General features: G+C 33.6%; 1 protein-coding gene across 5 annotated transcripts in view; it reads right to left on the bottom strand.

The window, feature by feature from the left end:
• UIMC1 (ubiquitin interaction motif containing 1) overlaps window positions 1-22,304 on the bottom strand; it is a 95,596-nt gene that overhangs the window by 44,152 nt on the left and 29,140 nt on the right. For 3 of the 5 annotated variants that reach the window (XM_074350237.1, XM_074350236.1, XM_074350238.1), the window contains 4 exons: window positions 14,748-14,832; window positions 2,866-2,990; window positions 2,033-2,138; window positions 991-1,727 (listed from right to left, as the gene is read on the bottom strand). In XM_074350237.1, the coding sequence (XP_074206338.1) occupies window positions 991-1,727; window positions 2,033-2,138; window positions 2,866-2,990; window positions 14,748-14,832 (1,053 nt within the window). Of the gene's footprint in view, window positions 1-990; window positions 1,728-2,032; window positions 2,139-2,865; window positions 2,991-14,747; window positions 14,833-22,304 lie in introns of those variants that run through there. The other 2 variants (XM_074350239.1, XM_045510068.2) reach the window with 2 other exon arrangements.

The following is a 22,304-nucleotide window of genomic DNA, read 5'->3' as shown; positions in this document are numbered from 1 at the left end:
CCCATAAGATCTAAATAGAAAAGGATGTACACATGAGTCTCAACTACACAGTAAGAAAAATGCAAACTGCAATGAGATACTGTGTTTCATCTCTCAGATTTGCAAAAGATCAGGAAGTCCTGATAATACTGTACTGGTATATGTACTGGAAAGATGGTAGTCATACAACTTCTATGAAGGCAACTTAGGAATAGCTAACAAAACTATAAATACATACATACTTTGATCCACCAATTACATCAGCAAGAAGTTATCCTATAAGTATTTCCCATGTAAATGAAACATCTTCTGTTCAAGAATAATAATCACTGCAGTAGTATCTGTAATAGTATTTTGGAAACAACCTAAATATCCACCAATAAGGGCACTAGATAAAATAAACTCATCCATATATGGTGTATTACACACCAAAAAAAAAAAAAAGAAGAAGAAGTAATTTTTCATGTACTGTTATGGCATAATCCCATAGTATTAAATGAAAAAAGCAAGGTGCAGAATAATGTGGAGTATGCTATCATCTGTGCAAAAGAAGATGAGGGCTTTGAATTTTGAGTCATGTAAACACTATTACCTATTCAAAAACTTAACTTTTCATAAATACATATTTTAAAGCAAAAAATTAACTATGAAACATCCATTATGATACAGTAATGCTTTCAAGTATACTTAATAAATAGGAAAAAAATCTAAGAGAAGCTATTAAGTAGGAGAAATGAACAAAGTTTATATAAAGGAGTCTTCATTTTGTTGAAAAATTAAAAAGAAAAGCATTTTTATATGCATAGAAATAATGATGATTGCCTCTTGGTGCTGAGATTATGGGCAATTTTTTTTCTTTATATTCTTCTGTACTTCCCTAATTTTCCACAGTGAGTATATGTTACTCTAAAAATCAGGGGGGATAAAAACACAAAAAGAACAGATAGCTAAAATAATCCTTGTTTAATCTGTGAATAAATCATCCTTAATCACAGCATCACTGACCCTTACCTGACCATGACTGGTTGTTGGTTCTTCCTCCAACAAAAGTTTCTCTTTCAAGCTTTTAACTGGGCTTTCTTGGAAATCCTTGGTTTTTGAGTGCCAGACAGATGCCCTAGATTCCTGCCTCTCCTCTTTGTCTTCATCTCCCATTTCTTCTGAGGTGCCTTCATTTTTTTCACTAGCCTGATCTCCTTGGCCACATTCATTCTGGATCAGAGAAGGAGGTCTAGGTAACACTGGTTCCCCGAACACTTTCTTTTTTAAGAGCTGCCTCTGAGCCATTTTCAGGCTCTTTTGATAAACCTCCAACTGGCAGAGAATGACCTTGGTATATTGGTTAGGGTCTACACCAGCAGGGCAAAATGGAATACCCCAGAAGTAGTGCACAGTGCCCCCAATGTCCTGGAGACCTCTGGCATCTGCTGGGGTAGGCAGACAGTGCCTAGATGTGTCCCCCCTACCCTGGGCAGCTTTGTGAAAGGCACAACCCCTCCCAGTACTTTCCTGTGGCTTCCCACACTGTGTGTGCTCAGCCAAGCGGCCAGTACATCTGTCAAAACATTTAACGTTCTCATTCTCAAACACTGGCTGGCTTGACTGGTCCCAGCTTCCTGAGCTGCCAGAGACCGGCTCCTCTTCAGTGTTTTCAGTGTGGTCCCAAGGCTCCTTTCTTTCCTCAGACTCGTTTCCCTGACTGATATGTGAGCCTTTAAACAGTGGTGGAGGTACCAGCTGCCATATGCCTGTAGGTATTTGAGAAAAAGTAGGGCTAAGGACAAACTTTTTAATTAAGAGGGCTTGGTAAGTTATCACTTACCAAGATTACATAATGTAGGTAAAAAAGGCTCTTCTTTGGGTTTAACCAAATGTTGGCTTTTCCTGGGCGATAAAAGTATGCTGGATATTAGTGAGATTTCAACTACTTTTCTGATTGAACCTCTTTACTACCACCAAAGGGATTTGGGCATTTCTGTACAACTACTCTCAGCATGATGTCCCTGTGACATGGTTACACTTGATGAGCAGAAGCCAGAACAGGGAGACATGCCTTCAGTGATCCCAGAGTCTGTGGTTTTCTCCTGATGGGACTGTGAAGATGGTCCAGTGGCCAGAGGTCGAGATCTGGTAGCAGAAGCATCAGAAGGCCGGCAACTCTGAAACAAGTGATCCCATACCAGACCAGGTTTATTATTAAGACAGGTATACATGAAGGGTCACAGGAGGGACAAAAAAGGGAGGCCACTGTCCCTAAGAGATTCTCCTCTCCAAAACGCAGGTGCTCAATTCAAATGAATTCCACAACGTGTACTGCATGTCTACTATGTGCAAAGTGCTGTACCAGATCACTGTACTAAACCCTTTTCTAATATAGAGAGGTAAGTGGCATAAAGGATGGCTCAGGACCTGCCATTGGCAAATATCCTTCACATGTAAAATAATTTCAACTACACAAATTCAAATCACAATTTAATTATTACTTGAAAACTTTTAAAACTGCCCATTCTTTCTCTTCATAACCCACCTGATTCTTGCTCCCTTTGCTTTCCCCACAAAACAGGGGCAGTAAACACCTTATCTTGCTCCTTTCTGGTTCCTTGGTACTCAGTCACTGTTTTCAGAAGCTGCCAACTACTATGGTTCTCTTAAGCCACGCACTGAAAGTTTGTGGTGTGGAAGAAAATTCTTTCACGCAAAATTAGCACAATACTTCAAACTGGGTTCACCAACAACTCAACACAAACTTCAAAAATTATTATGGGAAATATCTGTTAGTTGAAATCCCTATGAACTACCACAGCTAGTTTCTAATGCAGCCATAATACTGCAGAAATAAATACTGGCGATCAATCCTCAAACACTTTTTCAACACAGCATATTTACATTCAGGCTTTCTGCAATGGCTTTCCTCAAGAGCTCCTCTTCTTCCTCCTCCTGGCTGTTCACCTCCCTAGCTTCCTGCTCGCTCATTTTGAGAGCCAGAGCAAACTGTTCTTCTTCTGTCATTTCTGTAAGAAGATAAGGGGAAAAAGAGAGGGGGACATCACAAACATTGAATAAGCATGTAGACAAGAAACAGAATTATTACATTTTTCAAGTGAAGACACCACAGACCATCTAGCACAATTTTATAATTTTATAAATGAGAAAAGCCCCAAAAGGTAAGATGCTGGCAAGGATCAGCAGCAACAGTTACAAGAATCCTTGGTTAACTAGATGTGAACCCCTGTGAAAGCAGAGTTCTTTCTATTTTATTCACTGTTGTATTCCTAGAACAGAAGAGAGTGCCTGGCACCTGGTAGATACTCAATAAATATAAGGTGAGTGAATAAATAAGAGCTGACTCCCACTCCAGGGCTTTTTGCTACATTTCACACTGCTTTATATGTTCAACATTACCCCAAATTATTTTGCTCTTCAGAATCCTCTGATTTACCCAGTAGAAAGAACATCCCTAATGACCCAGAACGTCACCTCCAAACACCATTTCCCATTAAAAGTAACTGGAGTACCTTGGAGAAATGGCTGATTCCAAGTCTGGAGCATGAAATGTAGAAAATGAGCTAGAATATCTGACATATCTGTGACCAAGGAATCTATCAGACATTACCAGAGTCATATCAAAAGAACTTAGGAGCCAACTTAAAAAGATTCTCACTGGCCCAAAGTGGGACAACTAGAACATCAATAAGGATAATGAGCACAATGAATTAAAACACATTAAATATGTTTAAATCTACGAGTTTATAATAGCACTTTAATAACACAACTAACTGGTCATTGTTGAAGAATATTAGTGAATAAATTATTTTGAAAACTGGTAAATAAAAGGACAGAGAATTAAGCTTCTGTCCTACTCTTCCAATATACTACTGGTTAACCAAATAGATGAAGAGAAGTTTCTCTTTAAAGAATAATAAATGTAAAAGAAATGATAGAACTAGAATATTGTCATTTTGTATAATGACTATGGAAAGGATTTTAGCAATGTCTAACAAACTACGTATATGACCCAGTAATCTCAATTCTAGCAATTTACTCTAAAGATGTATTTCCAATTTTAAAAAAGTAAATATGCACTACATTTTTCATTGTGGCATTGTCTGAGTTTGCAAAACACTGGAATCGACATAATGACCACCAGAGGACATTGCTGGAATAAACTCTGCTATACATACATGCAACTCTAAAGAAGAATAAGGAAAGTATCTATGAAATTGAAGGATTTCAACGGTATAATACTAAGTTAAAAAAAAAAAAAAGGAAAACACTTACAAAAAAGTATAAATATAATATGCTACTTTTTGTCTAAGAAAGGAGAAATAAGAAAATACACATATTTGACAAAGGAGGCAAGCGTATACAATGAGGAAAAGACAGCTTCTTTAGCAAGTGGTTTTGGAAAAGCTGGACATTGTACGTAAACCAATGAAGTTAGAACACTCCTTCACACCATACACAAAAATAAACTCAAAATGGCTTAAAGACTTGAAACATAAGACAGAACACCATACACTTCCTAGAAAAGAATATAGGCAAAACATTCTTTGACATAAATCATAGCAATGTTTTCCTAGGTTAGTCTACCAAGGCAATAGAAATAAGGGCAAAAATAAACAAATGGGATCTAATTAAACATAAAAGCTTTTGTATAGCAAAGGAAACCATACACAAAACAAGAAGACAACCTAAGAACTGAGAAAAAATATCTACAAGTGATGTGACTGATAAGGGTTTAACTTCCAGAATATACAAACAGCTTATACAACTCAATAACAAGAAAAAAAAAAAAACCCAATCCAAAAATGGGCAGAAGATCTAAACAGACATTTCTCCAATGAAGAGATGGACGATAGGCACAGGAAAAGATGCTCAATATCGCTAATTATCAGAGAAATGCAAATCAAAAAACTATAATGAGGTATCACCTCACACTGGTGAGAATGGCCATCATTAAAAAGCCCACAAATGATAAATGCTGGAGAGGGTGTGGAGAAAAGGGAACCCTCTTATATTGTTGGTGGGAATGTAATTTGATGCTGCTGCTATGGAAAATAGTATGGATATTCCTCAAAAAACTAAAAATAGATTTACCACATGACCCAGCAATCCCACTCCTGGGCATATATCCAGAGAAAAGTCTAATTCGAAAAGATACCTGTACCCCAATGTTCATAGCAGCACTATTTACAATAGCCAGGATGTGGAAGCAACCTAAACATCCATCAACAAATGACTGGATAAACAAGTATATACACACATACAAACATACACAATGGAATACTACTCAGCCATAAAAAAGTTGCAGCAACTTGGATGGACCTAGAGATTATCATACTAAGTGAAGTAAGTCAGAGAAAGAAAAGACACACATCATGATATCACATATATGTAGAATCTTAAAAAATGACACAAATGAACTTATTTATAAAACAGAAACAGACTCACAGACATGGAAAACAAACTTATGGTTACCAAAAGGGAAAGGGTGGGGGGGAGGATAAATTAGGAGTTTGGGATTAGCATATATAAACTACTATATATAAAAATAGATAAACAACAAGGTCCTACTGTATAGCACAGGGAATTATATTTAGTAGACTATAATAACCTATAATGAAACAGAATATGAAAAATACATATATAAAACCAAATCACTATCCTGTACACCAGAAACTAACACAACATTGTAAACCAATTATACTTCAATTAAAAAAAAAAAAAAAAACAAAGTATACATATACCTGTTAATTTTTGCAAACAGTGACACAAGAAGGATAAATGATACCGCATAGTTTTGATTCACATTTCTCTGATAATTAGTGATACTGAGCATTTTTTCATATGCCTATTGGCCATTTGTATGTCTTCATTGGAGAATTGCTTGTTTGGGTCTTCTGCTTATTTTTGGATTGGGTTGTTTGTTTTTTTCTTATTAAGTTGTATGAATTGTTTATATATTCTGGAAATTAACCTTTTGTCAGTCAGCCCTACGAGAATATTGCTAAGATTATGTGTCAAGAGAATGTTTTGCCTATGTTTTCTTCTAGGAGATTTATCATGTCTTGCCTTATATTTAAGTCTTTAAGCCATTTTGAGTTTATTTTTGTGTATGGAGTGAAGGAGTGTTTTAACTTCATTGATTTACATGCTGCTATCCAGCTTTCCCAACATCACTTGCTGAAGAGACTGTCTTTTCTCCATTGTATATGCTTGCCTCCTTTGTTGAAGATTAACTGACCATAGGTCTGTGGATTTATTTCTGGGTTCTCTATTCTGTTCCATTGATCCATATGAGTGTTTTTATGCCAATACCATGCTGTTTTGATTACTGTAGCTCTGTAATACTGTCTTAAGTCTGGGAGGGTTACTCCTCCAGCTTCATTCTTTTTCTTCAATATTGCTTTGGTAATTCTGGGTCTTTTGTGATTCCATATAAATTTGCTGGTGGGAATGTAGTTTGGTGCAACCATTAGGGAAAACAGTATGGAGATTCCTCAAAAAACTAAAATTAGACTTACCATATGATTCAGCAAACCCACTCCTGGACATATATCCAGAGGGAACCTTAATTCAAAGAGATACAAGCACCCCAATGCTCATAGCAGCACTATTTACAATAGCCAAGACATTGAAACAACCTAAATGTCCATCGACAGATGACTGGATAAAGAAGTTGTGGTATATTTATACAATGGAACACTACTCAGTCATAAAAAACAAAACAATGCCATTTGCAGCAACATGGATGGAACTGGAGATTGTCATTCTAAGTGAAATAAGCCAGAAAGGGAAAGAAAAATACCATATGATATCACTCATATGCAGAACCTAAAAACAAAAACAAAAAAGGACACAAAGGAACTTATTTACAAAGCAGAAACACACTCACAGACATAGAAAACAAACTATGATTACCAGGTGGGGGAGGGAGGTGGGAAGGGATAAATTGGGAGTTAGAGATTTGTAGATACTAACTACTGTACATAAAATAGATAAACAAGTTTCTTCTGTGTAGCACAGGGAACTATATTCAATATCTTATAGTAACCTATAATGAAAAAGAATATGAAAAGGAATATATGTATGTTATGCATGACTGAAACATCATCCTGTACACCAAAAATTGATACAACATTGTAAATTGACTATACTTCAATAAAATAATAATAATAATAATAATCCCAGTAGGGCTAGACCTTTTCAGGAGACACTTTTAAGTTTTTATTCAGCATGATTTTCCTAATTTCCTAATGATTTTTCATTACCAAAATCAAATAAAAACCAGAAGACAAAGAATATATATATGATTTGCAAAAAAAAAAAAAAAAAAGCCACTAGGTAGGCTGACTAAAAAGAGAGAGGACACAAATTACTAGGATCAGAAATGAAAGCAGAAACATCACTAGAGACCTCATGTACATTAAAAGAATAATAAAAGAATACTATGAACAATTCTATGCCCAGAAATCTGATAATCTAGATGAAAAAGAGCAATCCTTTGAAAGGCACAATCTGCCAACACTCACATAAGAAATAGATCATCTGAATATGCCAAAATCTATTAAAGAAATAGAATCCGTAATTAATCTTTCACAACAAAAAGCATCAGGCCCAGATGGATTCACTAATGAATTCTACCAAACATTTAAGGAAGAAATTCTACAAATTCTCTACAATCTCTTTCAGGACAGAAGCAGAGGGAATACTTCCTAACTCATTCTATGTGACAACCATTAAAACCTAACACCAAAACTAGACAAAAACATTGTAAGAAAACTACAGACGAATATCTCTCATAAACACAGATGCAAAAATCTCCAACAAAATAGCAAATCGAATCCAACAATGTTTAAAAAGAATAATATACCATGACCAAGTGGGATTTATCCCAGATATGCAATGCTAGTTCAACATTAAAAAATTAATATAATGCAACATATCAAAATGAAAAAGAAAAACCATAGGATCACATTCAACAGACTCAGGAAAAGTATTGGACAAATCAAACATTCATGGTAAAAACTCAATGAACTAGGAACAAAGGAGAACTTTTTCAACTTGATAAAGAATATCTACAAAAAACCTATAGCTAATATCATACTACCTGGTGAAAACTCAAAGCTCTCCCACTAAGAAAAGGAAAAGGGCTAGGATGTCCCCTCTCACTGCTCCATTTTTGACACTGTACTGGACATACCAGCTAATGCAGTAAGACAAGAAAAGGAAATACATGGTATACAGACTAGGAAGGAAGAAATAAAACTCTTTTTGTTCACAAATTATACTACATTCATCTACATATAAAGTCCAAAATAATCAACAAAACAACTCCTGAAACTAATAAAATAGTCAATCACAGTCCATTTACCAGCAATGAACAAGTGTAATTTGAAATTTCAAACCAAATACCATTTACATTAGCACTCCAAAAATGAAATAATGTATAAGATCTATATAAGGAAAACTACAAAACTCTGAACAAAATCAAAGAACTAACTAAACTAAATGAAGGGATATTCCACGGACAGAAAGACTAAATATTGCAGAGATATCAGTTTTTCCCAACTTGATCTGTCAGTGGAATCAAAATCAAAATCCCAGCAAGTAATTTTGTGGATATGAACAAACTCATTCTAAAGTTTAAATGGAGAGGGCAATAGATCCAGAATAGTCAATACAGTATTGAAGAAAAAGAACAAAGCTGGAGGGCTGATGCTACCTGACTTTAAAAACTACTCATAAAGCCAGTAAGCAAAACTATGGTATTGGTGAAAGAACAGACAAATAGATCAATGGAACAGAAAAGAGAGCCCAGAAATAGACACGCATAAATACAGTCACCTGATTTTTGACCAAGTAGCAAAGGCAATACAATGAAGCAAAGGGATTATTTTCAACAAATGTTGCTAGAACAAATGGATATTCATATCCAAAAAAATGAATCTAGACACAGACCTATCACCATTCCCAAAATTAACTCAATGGATCATAAACTTATATGTGAAACATCTAGAAGATAATATAAGAAAAACATAGACAGCATTAGGTATAGCAATGACTTTTTAGATATAACATCAAAGGTATGATCTATAAAAGAAGTAAATGATAAGCTAGATGTCATTAGAATTTAATCCTGCTCTGCAGCAGACAATGTTGTGAAAATGAGAAGACAAGCCACAAAATGGGAGAAAACATTTTCAAAAGACATATCTAATAAAGGACTGTTACCCAAAGTATACGAAGAATTTTTAAAACTCAACTGTAAGAAAACAAACAACCCAGCTAAAGAGTGGGCCAAAGACTTTTAACAGGCACCACACCAAGATCATAGAGACAGCAAATAAGCATATGAAAAAATATTCTACATCATATATCATCAGAGAAATGCAAATTAAAACAAGGAGATACCACTGCACACCTATTAAGATGGCCAAATTCTGGAACACTGACAACACCAAATGCTGGTGAGGGTATGGAGCAAAGGAACTATATTTATTGCTGGTGGGAACGCAAAATGTTACACCCACTTTGTAAGAGAGTTTGGCGGTTTCTTACAAAACTAAATATACTCTTAGCATACTCAGCAATCACGCTCCTTGATATTTACCCAAAGGAGTTGAAAACTCATGTCCATACAAAAACCTGCACACAGATGTTTATTCCAGCTTTACTCTTAATTGCCAAAACTTGGAAGCAACCAAATGTTCTTCAGTAGGTGAATGGATAAATAAACTATGTTACATCCATAAAATGGAATATTACTCAGTGCTAAAAAAAAAAAAAAAGATCAAAACATGAAAGGACACAGAGAACCTCAAATACGTATTACTAAATGAAAGAAGCCAATCTGAAAAAGCTACATACTGTATGACTCCAACTATGTGACATTCTGGAAAAGGCAAAATGATGAAGACAGTAAAAAGACCAGTGGTTGTTAGAGAATGGCAGGGGAAGTAGGGCAGTGATGAACAGGTGGAGTACAGAGAATTTTTAGGGCAGTGAAAATACTGTTTGATACCATAATGATGGATACATGTCATTACTTATTTGTCAAATCCCGTCAAATGTACAACACCAAGAATGAACCCTAATGAAAACTATGGACTTAGGGTGATTAGGTCAATGCAGACACATCAATTGTAACAAATCTATCACTTTCAATTTGGAGGAGGCTAGGTATGTGTGAGGTCAGGGGGTATATGAGAAATCTCTGTATCCTGTCCTCAATTTTGTTGTGAACCTTAAACTACTCTAAAAATATAAAGTCTTAATAAAAGAAAGTTACACACACACACATACACACACACACACAAGCTGAGAATTTTCCAAAGTTAATGAAAGATCTCAAATCAGACCTCAAATCACAGATTCAAAAGCAGTATCAAGAAAAATATATTCCATGGCCTCATAAAAAAAAATCTAAACACCATATTCAAACTGTTAAAAAAAGATATAGACTATATTGAAGGATAGCAGAGAAAGATATGTAACATTCAAAAGAACAAAGATAAGGATTAAAACCAACTTCTCATCAAAAACTCAGTACCCAGAAAATGATACAGTGACATCTTGAAAATGCTGAAAGAAAAACCCATCAAATCAGAATTCTATAACCAAGGGAAATATTTTTCAAAAATGAAGAAGATTCAATATACCATTTTCAGTAAATGGGAGAACTAGGCAGAATATCAACAAGTAAACAGAAGACAAATAACACTATAATCCAACAAGACCAAATACATCTAGAAAACACTCTATCCCACAAGAGCAGAATACACATTTTCCTCAAGTGCACATAAAATATTCTCCAGGATATCATATGATGGCAATAAAACAAGCTTCAATATACATAAAAAGATTTTTTTAATATACAAAGTATGTTTTCCAATCATAATGAGTGAAATTAGAAATAACAGCAAGAAGAAATTTGGAGAATTGACAAATACATGGAAATTGAACAAAACACTCCTAAATAACCAAAGTGTCAAAGAAAAATCACAAGAGAAAATAAAAATACCTTGAGATGAATGAAAAGGAAAATATATCTTGAAAACATAAAGGATTAAGCTAAAGCAGTACTTAAAATGGAAATTTACATCTATCTAACGCCTGTATTAAGAGAAAGATCTCTAATCAATAACCTAAACTTCTACCTTAAGACACAGAAAAAAGAGCAAACTAAATCTAAAGAAAGCAGAAGAAAGAAAGTAATAAAGAATATAGGAGAAACTATTAGAAAACAGAAAAACAAGAAAATCAACAAGATGAAAAAGTTGGTCTTTTGAAAACTAACAAAACTGACAAATGACAGAACTAACAAAACTAACAAAACTGACAATTAGCAGAGGAAAAAAAGAGAAACCTCAAATAACCAAGAACAGAATGGCAGCGGAGACATTACTACCAAACTTACAAAAGTAAGACACAAACTATCACAGGTGACTCAACAAGAAATAAAAAACCTAAACAGAACTACAATAAGACACTGAATTAGTAATCAAAAACTATCCACCAAGAAAAGCCTAGGCCCAGATGCTCTCATTGGTGAATTCTGACCAACAATTAAAGAAAAATTAATACTAAGTCTTCACAATCTCTACCAAAAACAAAACAGGAAGGGAAAATGTTCAACTCATTCTATGAGGGAGTATTAGCCTGGTACCAAATCCAGACAAAGACATCACAAGAAAGCTACAGATCAGTATCTCTTGTAAATGCAAAACTTCTCAACATAATGTTAGGATACCAAATCTAGAAACAATATAACAAAACAGTCTGGCAGTTTCTCAAACAATTAAACATTGAGTTAGCATATGACCCAATAATCCACTCCTAGGTATGTTACTCAAGAGAAATAAAAATATATGTCCACACAAAAACTTGTCCTTTAATGTTCATAGCAAATTTATTCACAATAGCCAAAGAGGAGATACAACCCCAATGTCCATTAAATGATGAACAGATAAACACAATTGGTACAATACAGGGGAATAATATCTGGTAACAAAGGAATGAAGTACTAATGCCAAAACACAGATGAACCTGAAAACATTACGCAGAGTGAAAAAAGCCATTCACAAAAGACTGCGTATTACATAATTCCATTTATATGGAATGTCCAGAATAGGCAAATCTAGAGACAGAAAGTAAACTAAAAGTTGCTTAGGGCTGAGTGAGATGAGGGCTTTGGATTACTAGTAAGTGTATAGGGTTTCTTTTCACAGTGATGAAAAGTTCTAGAATTAAACTGTGGTGATGGTTGCACAACACAGTTAATATACTAAAACCTATTTGCTGTACACTTTAAATGATGAAAGTACTACACAATGAATGAATTGTATAGTATGTGAGTTATATCTCAATAAAGCATTTACCATAAAAATAGAGAAATACTTTTTCAGACAAACAAAAACAGACAATTAATTGGCAACAGGTCTACATTAAAAGAACTGATAAAGGAAGTTCCTTCAACAGAAAAAAATATGATGCTGGACAAATTGGGAGCTACACAAAAAAATTAACAGCCCTTGAGACGGCACAAATAAAGGAAAACACAGAATTCTTTATTTCTTATTTCCATTGCTCTAAAAGTCAATAAACTATCTAAAGCAAAATAATATCATGTATTCTGTGATATAATCTATGCAAAAGTAAATGCATGACAAAAATAACACAAAGGAAAGTAGAAAGGAACAGGGAGTCTATGTGAAACAGTATGACATTATTTAAAGGTGACTGTGATTAATTAAATATGTATATTGTAAGCTGCAGAGCAACCACTAAATATTTTTAAAAAGAGATATATAAGTCAACAGTAGAAATTAAATGGAATCAAAATACTCAACAAACACAAAAATGGACAGAAAGAGAAGAAAACAATTAAAATACACAGCTTTCAAAATGATAGATTTTGATCCAATCATATCAATAATTACATTAAATGTAAGTGTAAGACAATTTAAAAGACTGAAATTGTCACACTGAATAAAAAAATAAAAAGACTGTTAGACTGGATAAAAAAGAATGACAATTAAATGAAAAGTAAAACACAGTTTGACTATAAAGATAAAGAATAACCAAGCAGACAACTATCAACAGTCTACTAATGGTGACAAAAACCTATCAACTGATAAAGATTATTGCATCTCAAAAAGTAACTATTATCAGTAATTCTCAAGACTGAAAGTAACCTGAGTACCTTCAACAGATCTAAACAGTGACAGCCACCTCTAGATATAACACAATGATTTAGCAACAAAGAGCTATGGTTAATTTTATAAGGCTGAGAATTATACCTTAAATCACTGAAATTCAAATTAACACTGAAAAAACTCCTTCTTTATCTTCAATCAACTGTTATAATAATTTCAATTGGTTATCATACTTTTTGAAAAGTTCACCAAAATACTTAAACATCTCACATGACATTACAATGCAAAAATATTATTATCATTAAATAACTTCACAATTGAGTAACTAAGGCAGAAGAGAAAAAAATTCCAACAAATGATTTTTGCGACATTGTGATTTATAGTAATAAATATATACTTGGTCTTTGCCCCTGGCACATAGCTCCTAAAACACTTGTAATTTCCTAAGTGAAAAGAGTAATAAAGGTGTCTAACAATCTCCTTTCAGGCACACTAGAGATTATGTTAATGAACATACTTCTGGAAGGACCCTAAGGATGAGGGCTGAGTGCCAGGGGAATCAATCAAGGTACAAGAGGATTGAAACTTTCATTCTCACCCCACAACCTTCAAGAAAAGGAGAGAAGCTAGCTGGAGGCCGACCCAATCACCAATGACAAATGATTTAATCAATCATGCCTGCATAGTGAAGCCTCCATAAAAATACCTGAACTACAAGGTATAGCAAGCTTCCAGACTGGAGAGTATGTTGGGTACTAGGAGAGTGACAAACCTGGAGAGGGCATGGAGATTCACACCCCTTCCTCCATATCTTGGCCTATGCATCTCTTCCATCTGGCTGTTCCTGAGTTATATCCTTTATAATAAACCAGTCAACTGGTAAGCAAACTGTTTCCCTGAGTTCTGTGAGCCATTCTAGTAATTTAATTGAACCCAAGGAAGGGGTCATGGGAGCATCTGATTTATAGCCAGACGGTCAGAGGCACAGGTAACAACCTAGACTTTGCAACTGGCATCTAAAAGGAGAGAGAGTCCTGCGGAACCAAGCCCTTAACTTTTGGGATCTGACACTGAGTGTCAGCTTTCCTTAAACTGTAGGACACTCAGTGTCTGCCAGAGAGCTGGAGAATTGCTTGGTGTGGCAGGGAAAAAACCCCACACATTTGATGACCAGAATGAAGTGTTGAGAGTAGAGGAGACAGACAAGAGTTTTTCGCATACAATTTTAATGGCCAAAATAGTAATAGGCCCCATTACTGGAGCCATTAAGTGACTTTTTAAGTGTTATTATCTGAATTTTATTGATGAAGAAACAGAAGCAGGCTCAAAGTAGTGGCTTCCTAAGGTATTTACAGTAAGCTGAAACAAAGATTCAAATGCAAGTGTATCTAACTCTGAAGGTCACGTTTTTAATTTCAACACTATGCCTTTCATAACTCAGTTGTATAAGCTATAGGTAACATGATCCCTATAAATTTTAACAGACTCTAGAATTAACAAGAAGTACACACACCCTTACTCAGAGAAATCTCTTCCTAATAAAAAAACAAGTATCAATTCTATGACTGCTGTAATTTCCAAACCATTCTCAACACAAAAATAAAAACATACGTGCAATTTTTCTTTTAGCCAAACACTTTGCTCTATTCGACACTTTTGTCTTCGTTTTCTGCAATCCATTCTCCTCCTTCGGTTCCTGTTACAAAACAAGAAACATGATCAGGGTGGCTGCCATTAAAAGTAGTACTCTTACATGGAAACAACCTTAGATGTCCATTGACAAATGACTGAATAAAGAAGCTGTGGTATACACACACACACACACACACACACACACACACACACACACACACACATACACACACAATGGCTGTATAGCACAGGGAACTATATTCAACATCTTATAATAATCTTTAATGAAAAAATATGAAAATGAATATATGTGTATATATGCATGACTGGGACATTGTGCTGTACACCAGAAGTTGACGCACTAACAGACTATACTTCAATTTTTTTAAAAAAGGAAAAAAAAAGAAATATATATACAATGAAATACTATTCAGCCATAAAAAAGAATAATGCCATTTGAAGAAACATGGATGGAACTGGAGATGTCATTCATTCTAAGTGAAGTAAACCAGAAAGAGAAAGGAAAATACCATATGATTTCACTTATATGTGGAATCTAAAAAAAAAAGACACAAAAGAACTTATTTATAAAACAGAAACAGACTCAGAAACATAGAAAACAAACTTATGGTTACCAGGGAGAAAGGGGGTAGAAAGGGATAAATCGGGAGTTTGAAATCTGCAGGTACTAACTACTTAATATAAAATAGATAAACAACAACTTTATACTGTATAGCACAGGAAACTATATTCAATACCTTCTAATAAACTATAATGAAAAAAATGAAAATAAATATACGTATGTATATGTATGACTGAAACATTATGCTGTACACCAGAAATTGACACATTATAAACTGCCTATACATCAATTAAAAAAGAATGCGCAAAAAAAACAAAAGTAGTACTCCGTCTGCTATACAGCTAACAGATGCCACTGAGCCCCTGAATAATCAGTAGTTGTTGTAAACGTTCACAAAAACAGACATATAGATCAACGGAACAGGATAGAAAGCCCAGAAATAAGCCCATATCAATATAAATAAATATGGTCAATTAACCTACAACAAAGGAGGCAAGAATATACAATGGAGAAAAGACAGTCTCTTCAGTAAGTGCTGCTGGGAAAAGTGGACAGCTACATATAAGAGAATGAAATTAGAACATTCTCTAATACCATAAATAAAAATAAACTCAAAATGGATTAAAGACCTAAATGTAAGACCAGACATTATAAAACTCCTAGAGGAAAACATACACAGAACACTCTTTGACATAAATTGTAGCAATATTTTTTGGCTCCGTCTCCCAGAGTAATGGAAAGAAAAATAAAAACAAACAAATGGGACCTAATTAAACTTAAAAGCTTCTGCACAGCAAAAGAAACCATAAACAAAACAAAAAGACAAACTACGGAATAGGAGAAAATATCTGCAATGTGACCGACAGAGCTTAATTTCTAAAATACACAAACAGCTCACACAGTGCAATATAAAAATAAAAAAACTGAAATTAAAAAAATGGGCAGCAAACCTAAGTAGATATTTCTCCAAATACGACATACAGATGATCAACAAGCACATGAAAAGATGCTCAACATCGCTAATTATCAGAGAAATACAAATCAAAACCACAATGAGGTATCACCTCACTCCAGTCAGAACGGCCATCATCAAAAGGTCTACAAATAATAAATGCTGGAGAGAGTGTGAAGAAAAGGGAACCCCCTATTACACTGTTGGTGCAAATGCAAGTTTGTGCAGCCACCATGGAAAACAGTACGGAGGTTCCTTAAAAAACTAAAAGGAGAGCTACCATATTATCCAGCAATCCCACTCCTGGGCATGTATCTGGAGAAAATGCTAATTCGAAAACATACCTGCACCCCAAATACAGAAGCACTATTTACAACAGCCAAGATATGAAAGTAACCTAAATGCCCATCAATAGATGAATGGATAAAGAAGACGTGGTGTACACACATACATACACACACACACACACACACACACACACACACACACACACAGAGGAATATTACTCAGCCATAAAAATAATAATCAATAATAAATAATGCCATTTGCAGCAACAGGGATGGACCCAGAGATGATCATACTAAGACAGAGAAAGACAAATAGCATATCACTTATATATGGAATCTAAAAAACAATGACACAAATGAACTTATTTACAAAACAGAAATAGACTTATAGACATAGAAAACAAACATGGTTACCAAAGACAGAAGGGGTGGGGGGGGGATAAATTAGGAGTTTGGGATTAACAGATACACATTACTATATATAAAATAGATAAACAACAAGGACCTACTGTATAGCACAGGGAACTATATGCAATATCCTATAATAAACCTATTACAGAAAAGAATCTGAAAAAGAATATATAAACTAAATCTCTTTGCTGTACACCTGAAACTAACACAATATTGTAAATCACCTTACTTCAGTTAAAAGAAAATACTTATTGTGGGGGAACAGGTACTCTCATATCAATGATGGGATAAAATGGATGCAGTATGTTTAGAGGGCAAATTGGCAATAACTTCTAAAATCATATACACTCTTTGTCCAGTAAGATACCTCTAGGAATTCATTCTACAAATATATGCACACATAAGCACAAAGACATATACACAATAATGTTCAGAATAGAATGTTTTGTCATTATAAAAGACTATAAAAACAACCTCAATCAATGTTACTCAAAGTATGATCTATAGATGGGTGATAATCAGCATACTGCTTGTTACTGATCTGTAACAAAATAAGCACAGAAACTGAAAATAAGCTTTCAAAAACTTTCACAGCAATTTGACACTGCTACCACATCAATGCACATAAGTGGACATCCATGGAGAAAGCTACAGACCAGTCATTTGCAGAAAGACCAAATTACTGTATGTGATCTTTCTATTTTAATTACTCATTAAAATCCAAAATATATAAATTTCTGAGAAAATGTAGGCATCTATTTATTTTATAACCCATTGTTTCAATTACCATTTTAATTTTTAATCAAGTCTATTTGTTAAATTATACTTTAATACTATTAGCTAAACAAAAGAAGTAAAGCTCCTATTATTGACTTTAATCCTTACTTATAGATTTCAAAACAAGCTTCAATGAACTTCCGTCTCAAAAGACAAATCTTTCTGAATGAAGCAGTAGTAGTAAAACAAATGATGATCCAAATGTTTGTAAAGAAATGAAGGGCAGAAGTTTTATTCTAGTTTTATTCAGAAGTATGATCCTTCATACACTAAGGGTTTTTTTTTAATTCAAGTACAGTCAGTTACAATGTGTCAATTTCAGGTGTACAGAACAATATCTGTCATGCATATACATATATATATATTCATTTTCATACTCTTTTTCATTAAAGGTTATTACAAGATATTGAAATATAGTTCCCTGTGCTATAAAGAAGAAATTTGGTTTTTATCTATTTTTAAATACAGTGGTTAACGTTTGCAAATCTCAAACTCCCAAATGTATCCATTCCTGTCCCCTTTCCCCCAGTAACCATAAGATTGTTTACTATGTTGAGTCTTTGTTTTGCAGATGAGTTCATTAGCATTAGTGCCCTCTTTTTTCTTTTTTTTTTTTAGACTCCACATATGAGTGATATCATACGGTATTTTTCTTTCTCTTTCTGGCTTATTTCACTTAGAATGACGATCTCCAGGACCATTTATGTTGCTGCAAATGGCATTATTTTATTCTTTTTTATTGCTGAGTAGTATTCACACATACTAAGTTTTGGTTTTGTACCTACAACTGATGGTGAAGTATAACAATAGGAGTGTATTATTTCTAAATATTTACTGAGTAATGAAACTATGAAAACAAACAACATTTATGCAATAACCTATTATGAAAAAGAATACATATGTATAACTGAATCACCATGCTGTACACCAGAAATTAACACATTATAAATCAACTATATACTTCAATAAAAAAACTCATATATAAACATAAAGAGTAAGTTCAAAATCAAAAGAATTCTTTGAAAGAGCACTGAAATAACAAGCTGATACAGATGCTTAATATTTCATATATAAATATTAGCAGTTTATATATTTCTTATAAATACTAGATGTGCTAAAGACTAAAAAACTATACAAAACTGTCAAAAAATTAGCAAAAGACTGTAAAACTGTGTGCTTGGAAATGCTGGATGAATCAAACAAAGAAGGTAGCTCAACTACCATATTCCAATGACAGCATAGTTCAACATATTCAGGAAGTAGACCATGATATGGAAAACTAATTAACAAAACAAGCAACACACTTTTCACTGCAACTTCATAAATGCACAGATAATTGCAACACAGCAGTCCTTCTAAGAAATGTATAATGAACTCAATGGTACAAAAAATCAGCAGCATTGTTAACAAATATCTTGAACTATATAAAACCATACAGCATTCAACTTTTAAATTTTATGTAGTCAATAGTAACAATGGGAAAACATCCTAGACTAAGCAGTTTGTGCCAGAATGTGACAGAATCAATACATTGTTTCCATTACTGAAAAAAAAAATCAAACTAAACACTGTGCATAGCAGAAACTGTAAATTACATAGACTAAGATTAATGCATTCAAGAAAATTCTCTTTATCATGTGATTATATATAAATGGGTTATAAACAAATGTTATTAATTACTGACACAAGACTGATAAAAGGGAAAAGTTCTATGGAGATTTCTAAACTACAAAATGAGTGCTTAGTGTTTCTGCAACTTTTTAAGATGTAGAGTGAAAACCAAGACTCACTTGTCTAATTACCCTCAGTATTTTCAATGAACTTGATGCTTCCATACAAGGAAGGAATTTTACCAGCTGATAACACCAAAGGACAGAAAGGAAGGATTACTGGAAGAATAAAGATTCTACAGATTGTGATGTGTCCTATAATTTTACAACAAACATCAATGAAATAGGTGGTAATCTTCATATTATCTGCAAAAAGTTAGCATCCAAGACCATACAAATTTGATAGAACCTTTTGAATTTTATGTTATTTCAAAAAAGATTAACCCAGAGGAAATTCATGGATCTGAACTACATTTCTTTCATCAAAAGATAACTGCAATGTAATTATAACTTTATAGGAAATTTGCTAGAACTTGCTACCAATGATCAAAAATGAATTTTGAAATACAGCATTTTCTAGCTCATTTTGAATAAAAACTTTAAATACATCTTATTGAAACTGCTTTAAAAATTCTTCCCATTCCTTACTGTCAGAATGATTCCTCTACTTTGAATTTTCTTTTAAACATTGATTTTAGATACATAGTATCTCCTGTGATATTAGCATTATCAACCCAAACTAGAATAAGTTAACAAGTAAGAAGAAAGCTCATTTGTCAAAATAAGAACTTCACTGATAAACGTAAGTGTCCACTGAAAGTGTTCACTGAGATAGATGTTTAAAATGGGGTTCACTATTACACATACAATTTTGTGGAAAGAAAAGTTCTGAGTATAATAGCCATTCTGTATGTTAAATTGCTGTTAAACACAATTCCAAGAGCCATGTACCACTTTTTTCTATTTTACCTATGTTATGTTGGTTCTGATCATATTTACTGAAGTGAAACCTTTTATCTGTTGTATCTAACAATGAAAGATATAGGTTCATATTGTTTTTTTAATTTCATTTTTCTAGTAACCCATTTTTATTGTATTTTTTTAAATATCAGTCTGTGACAGATGGGAAATTTTTTTAAAAAGCTGGTCTTGCATACTGACTATGTGAAAAGAATGAACTTAAATAATGATGAAAAACGACATGTAAAATAAATTATGGTCCTTTCAGAATACCATGCTTCCTTCTAAAAGAATAAGTTTCATTTACAAACATTCATAAAAAAATTTCCAATATATGTGATTAAAGCAAATCAGGATGCAAAATAAAAGACAGTATGGTTCCATCCTCTCTACACAACCTACAAAAAAAAATTCAGAAAAATAAAGAAAGCAATTAAAATTGCATATAAACCTCATTCTCAGCATACCTTTGTTTTGTATGGTTTTTTAATTGTATCATTTAATTATTTTATTTTGGTGGGGGGAGGTAATTAGGTTTATTTATTTTTAGAGGAGGTACTGGGGATTGAATCCAGGACCTCACACATGTTAAGCATATGCTCTACCACTTGAGCTATACCCTCCCTGGCTCAGCATACCTTTGAATTTCATATTACTTGTAGTGAAGAAATAAACACCAATTTTGAACAGACAAAATTACTCCCAGAAAGAGAAAGTCCCATCCTAAGACCTAACATATGCAGCACGAATAGGGGATAGTCACTAAGCTTACATCAAAGCGGCATCATTCACAGAGGAGGAGGAGGAAAGAGGTAGATGAAAAGAAAAGAGACCCTGTGGCCACTGGGAGGTAAAGGAAAAGAAAAACTGGGCAAGTGAAGAATTCTATAGAAACAAAAAAGAACCAAAAAAACCCAAACCCCACCCCACCTCAAAATTTAATAAGGAAGACAGAAAATGATCAACATTAGCAGATATCCCTACCTAAAAAAACCCCAAAATAATCAACTGAATATTTCAAAAGTATACAATACATCAATGGAACAAAACAGAAAATCCAAAAACTACCCTAGGTAAGATTTTAGTTTACAACAAAGGTGAAATTTCAAATCTTTGGAGAAAGGATAGATTATTGAAAAAGACTGTTGTGGGGAGTGTATAGCTTAAGTGGGAGAGCACATGCTTAGCATGCATGAGGTGCTGGTTCAAACCTAATTACCTCCCCCACCAGAAAAAAAAGAAAGAAAAAAAAAGAAAAACACTGTTAGAAGTGCCTAACCACTGAGACTCAGGTTTTTAATATATACATACATTGCTTAGAGATACACATAAATATGGTAGAACCACAAAGAAGAGCATGGAAAAGATAAAAATAAATACAGTGGTTATCTTCAGATGGGTGGAAAGCGATGCATCTGGGGAAGGGCACATTAAGTCAAGAGAGCTTCAAAGTTGGTAAATACAAGTGTTCAGATTTTTTTAACTATGCATTAATATTTTATGCACTCCTGTGCATAGAACATATCTGACAGTTTCTTTAAATTTAATAAGATAGATCTGCATGTGCTGTTATAGAAAAATCTCCACATAATATTAAGTGAAAAAGCAAAACATTATGTGTAGCATGATTCCTTTCCTGTAAAAGTTTTTATTGATGGTATATGTATGAAGATTTTTTTTTCTGGAAGAATACAGAAGAAATTACCTTTCATTAAATGTACACTGACAAAGGTGTACATCCTCATTTTATATCTTTCTTTACTGTTTTATTTTCAAACAGTTTTAAATTTGTTTTTATTCTGTTTCTGATTTTTTTGTATATACATGTATGCATACACAACTTTGTAATGTATTTATATGTATAACTATTTTAATATTAAGATGAGTTATCCAAGTGGTAGAATCAATGTATTGTTTTGTTTTCTTCTTTATACTTTAACACTTTAAAAAAGAACT

This window comes from Camelus bactrianus, chromosome 22, assembly GCF_048773025.1.
Source record: "Camelus bactrianus isolate YW-2024 breed Bactrian camel chromosome 22, ASM4877302v1, whole genome shotgun sequence".
Taxonomy (NCBI): domain Eukaryota; kingdom Metazoa; phylum Chordata; class Mammalia; order Artiodactyla; family Camelidae; genus Camelus; species Camelus bactrianus.
The sequence above is the reverse complement of the archived record's forward strand: the minus strand, read 5'-3'. Positions and strand labels throughout refer to the sequence as shown.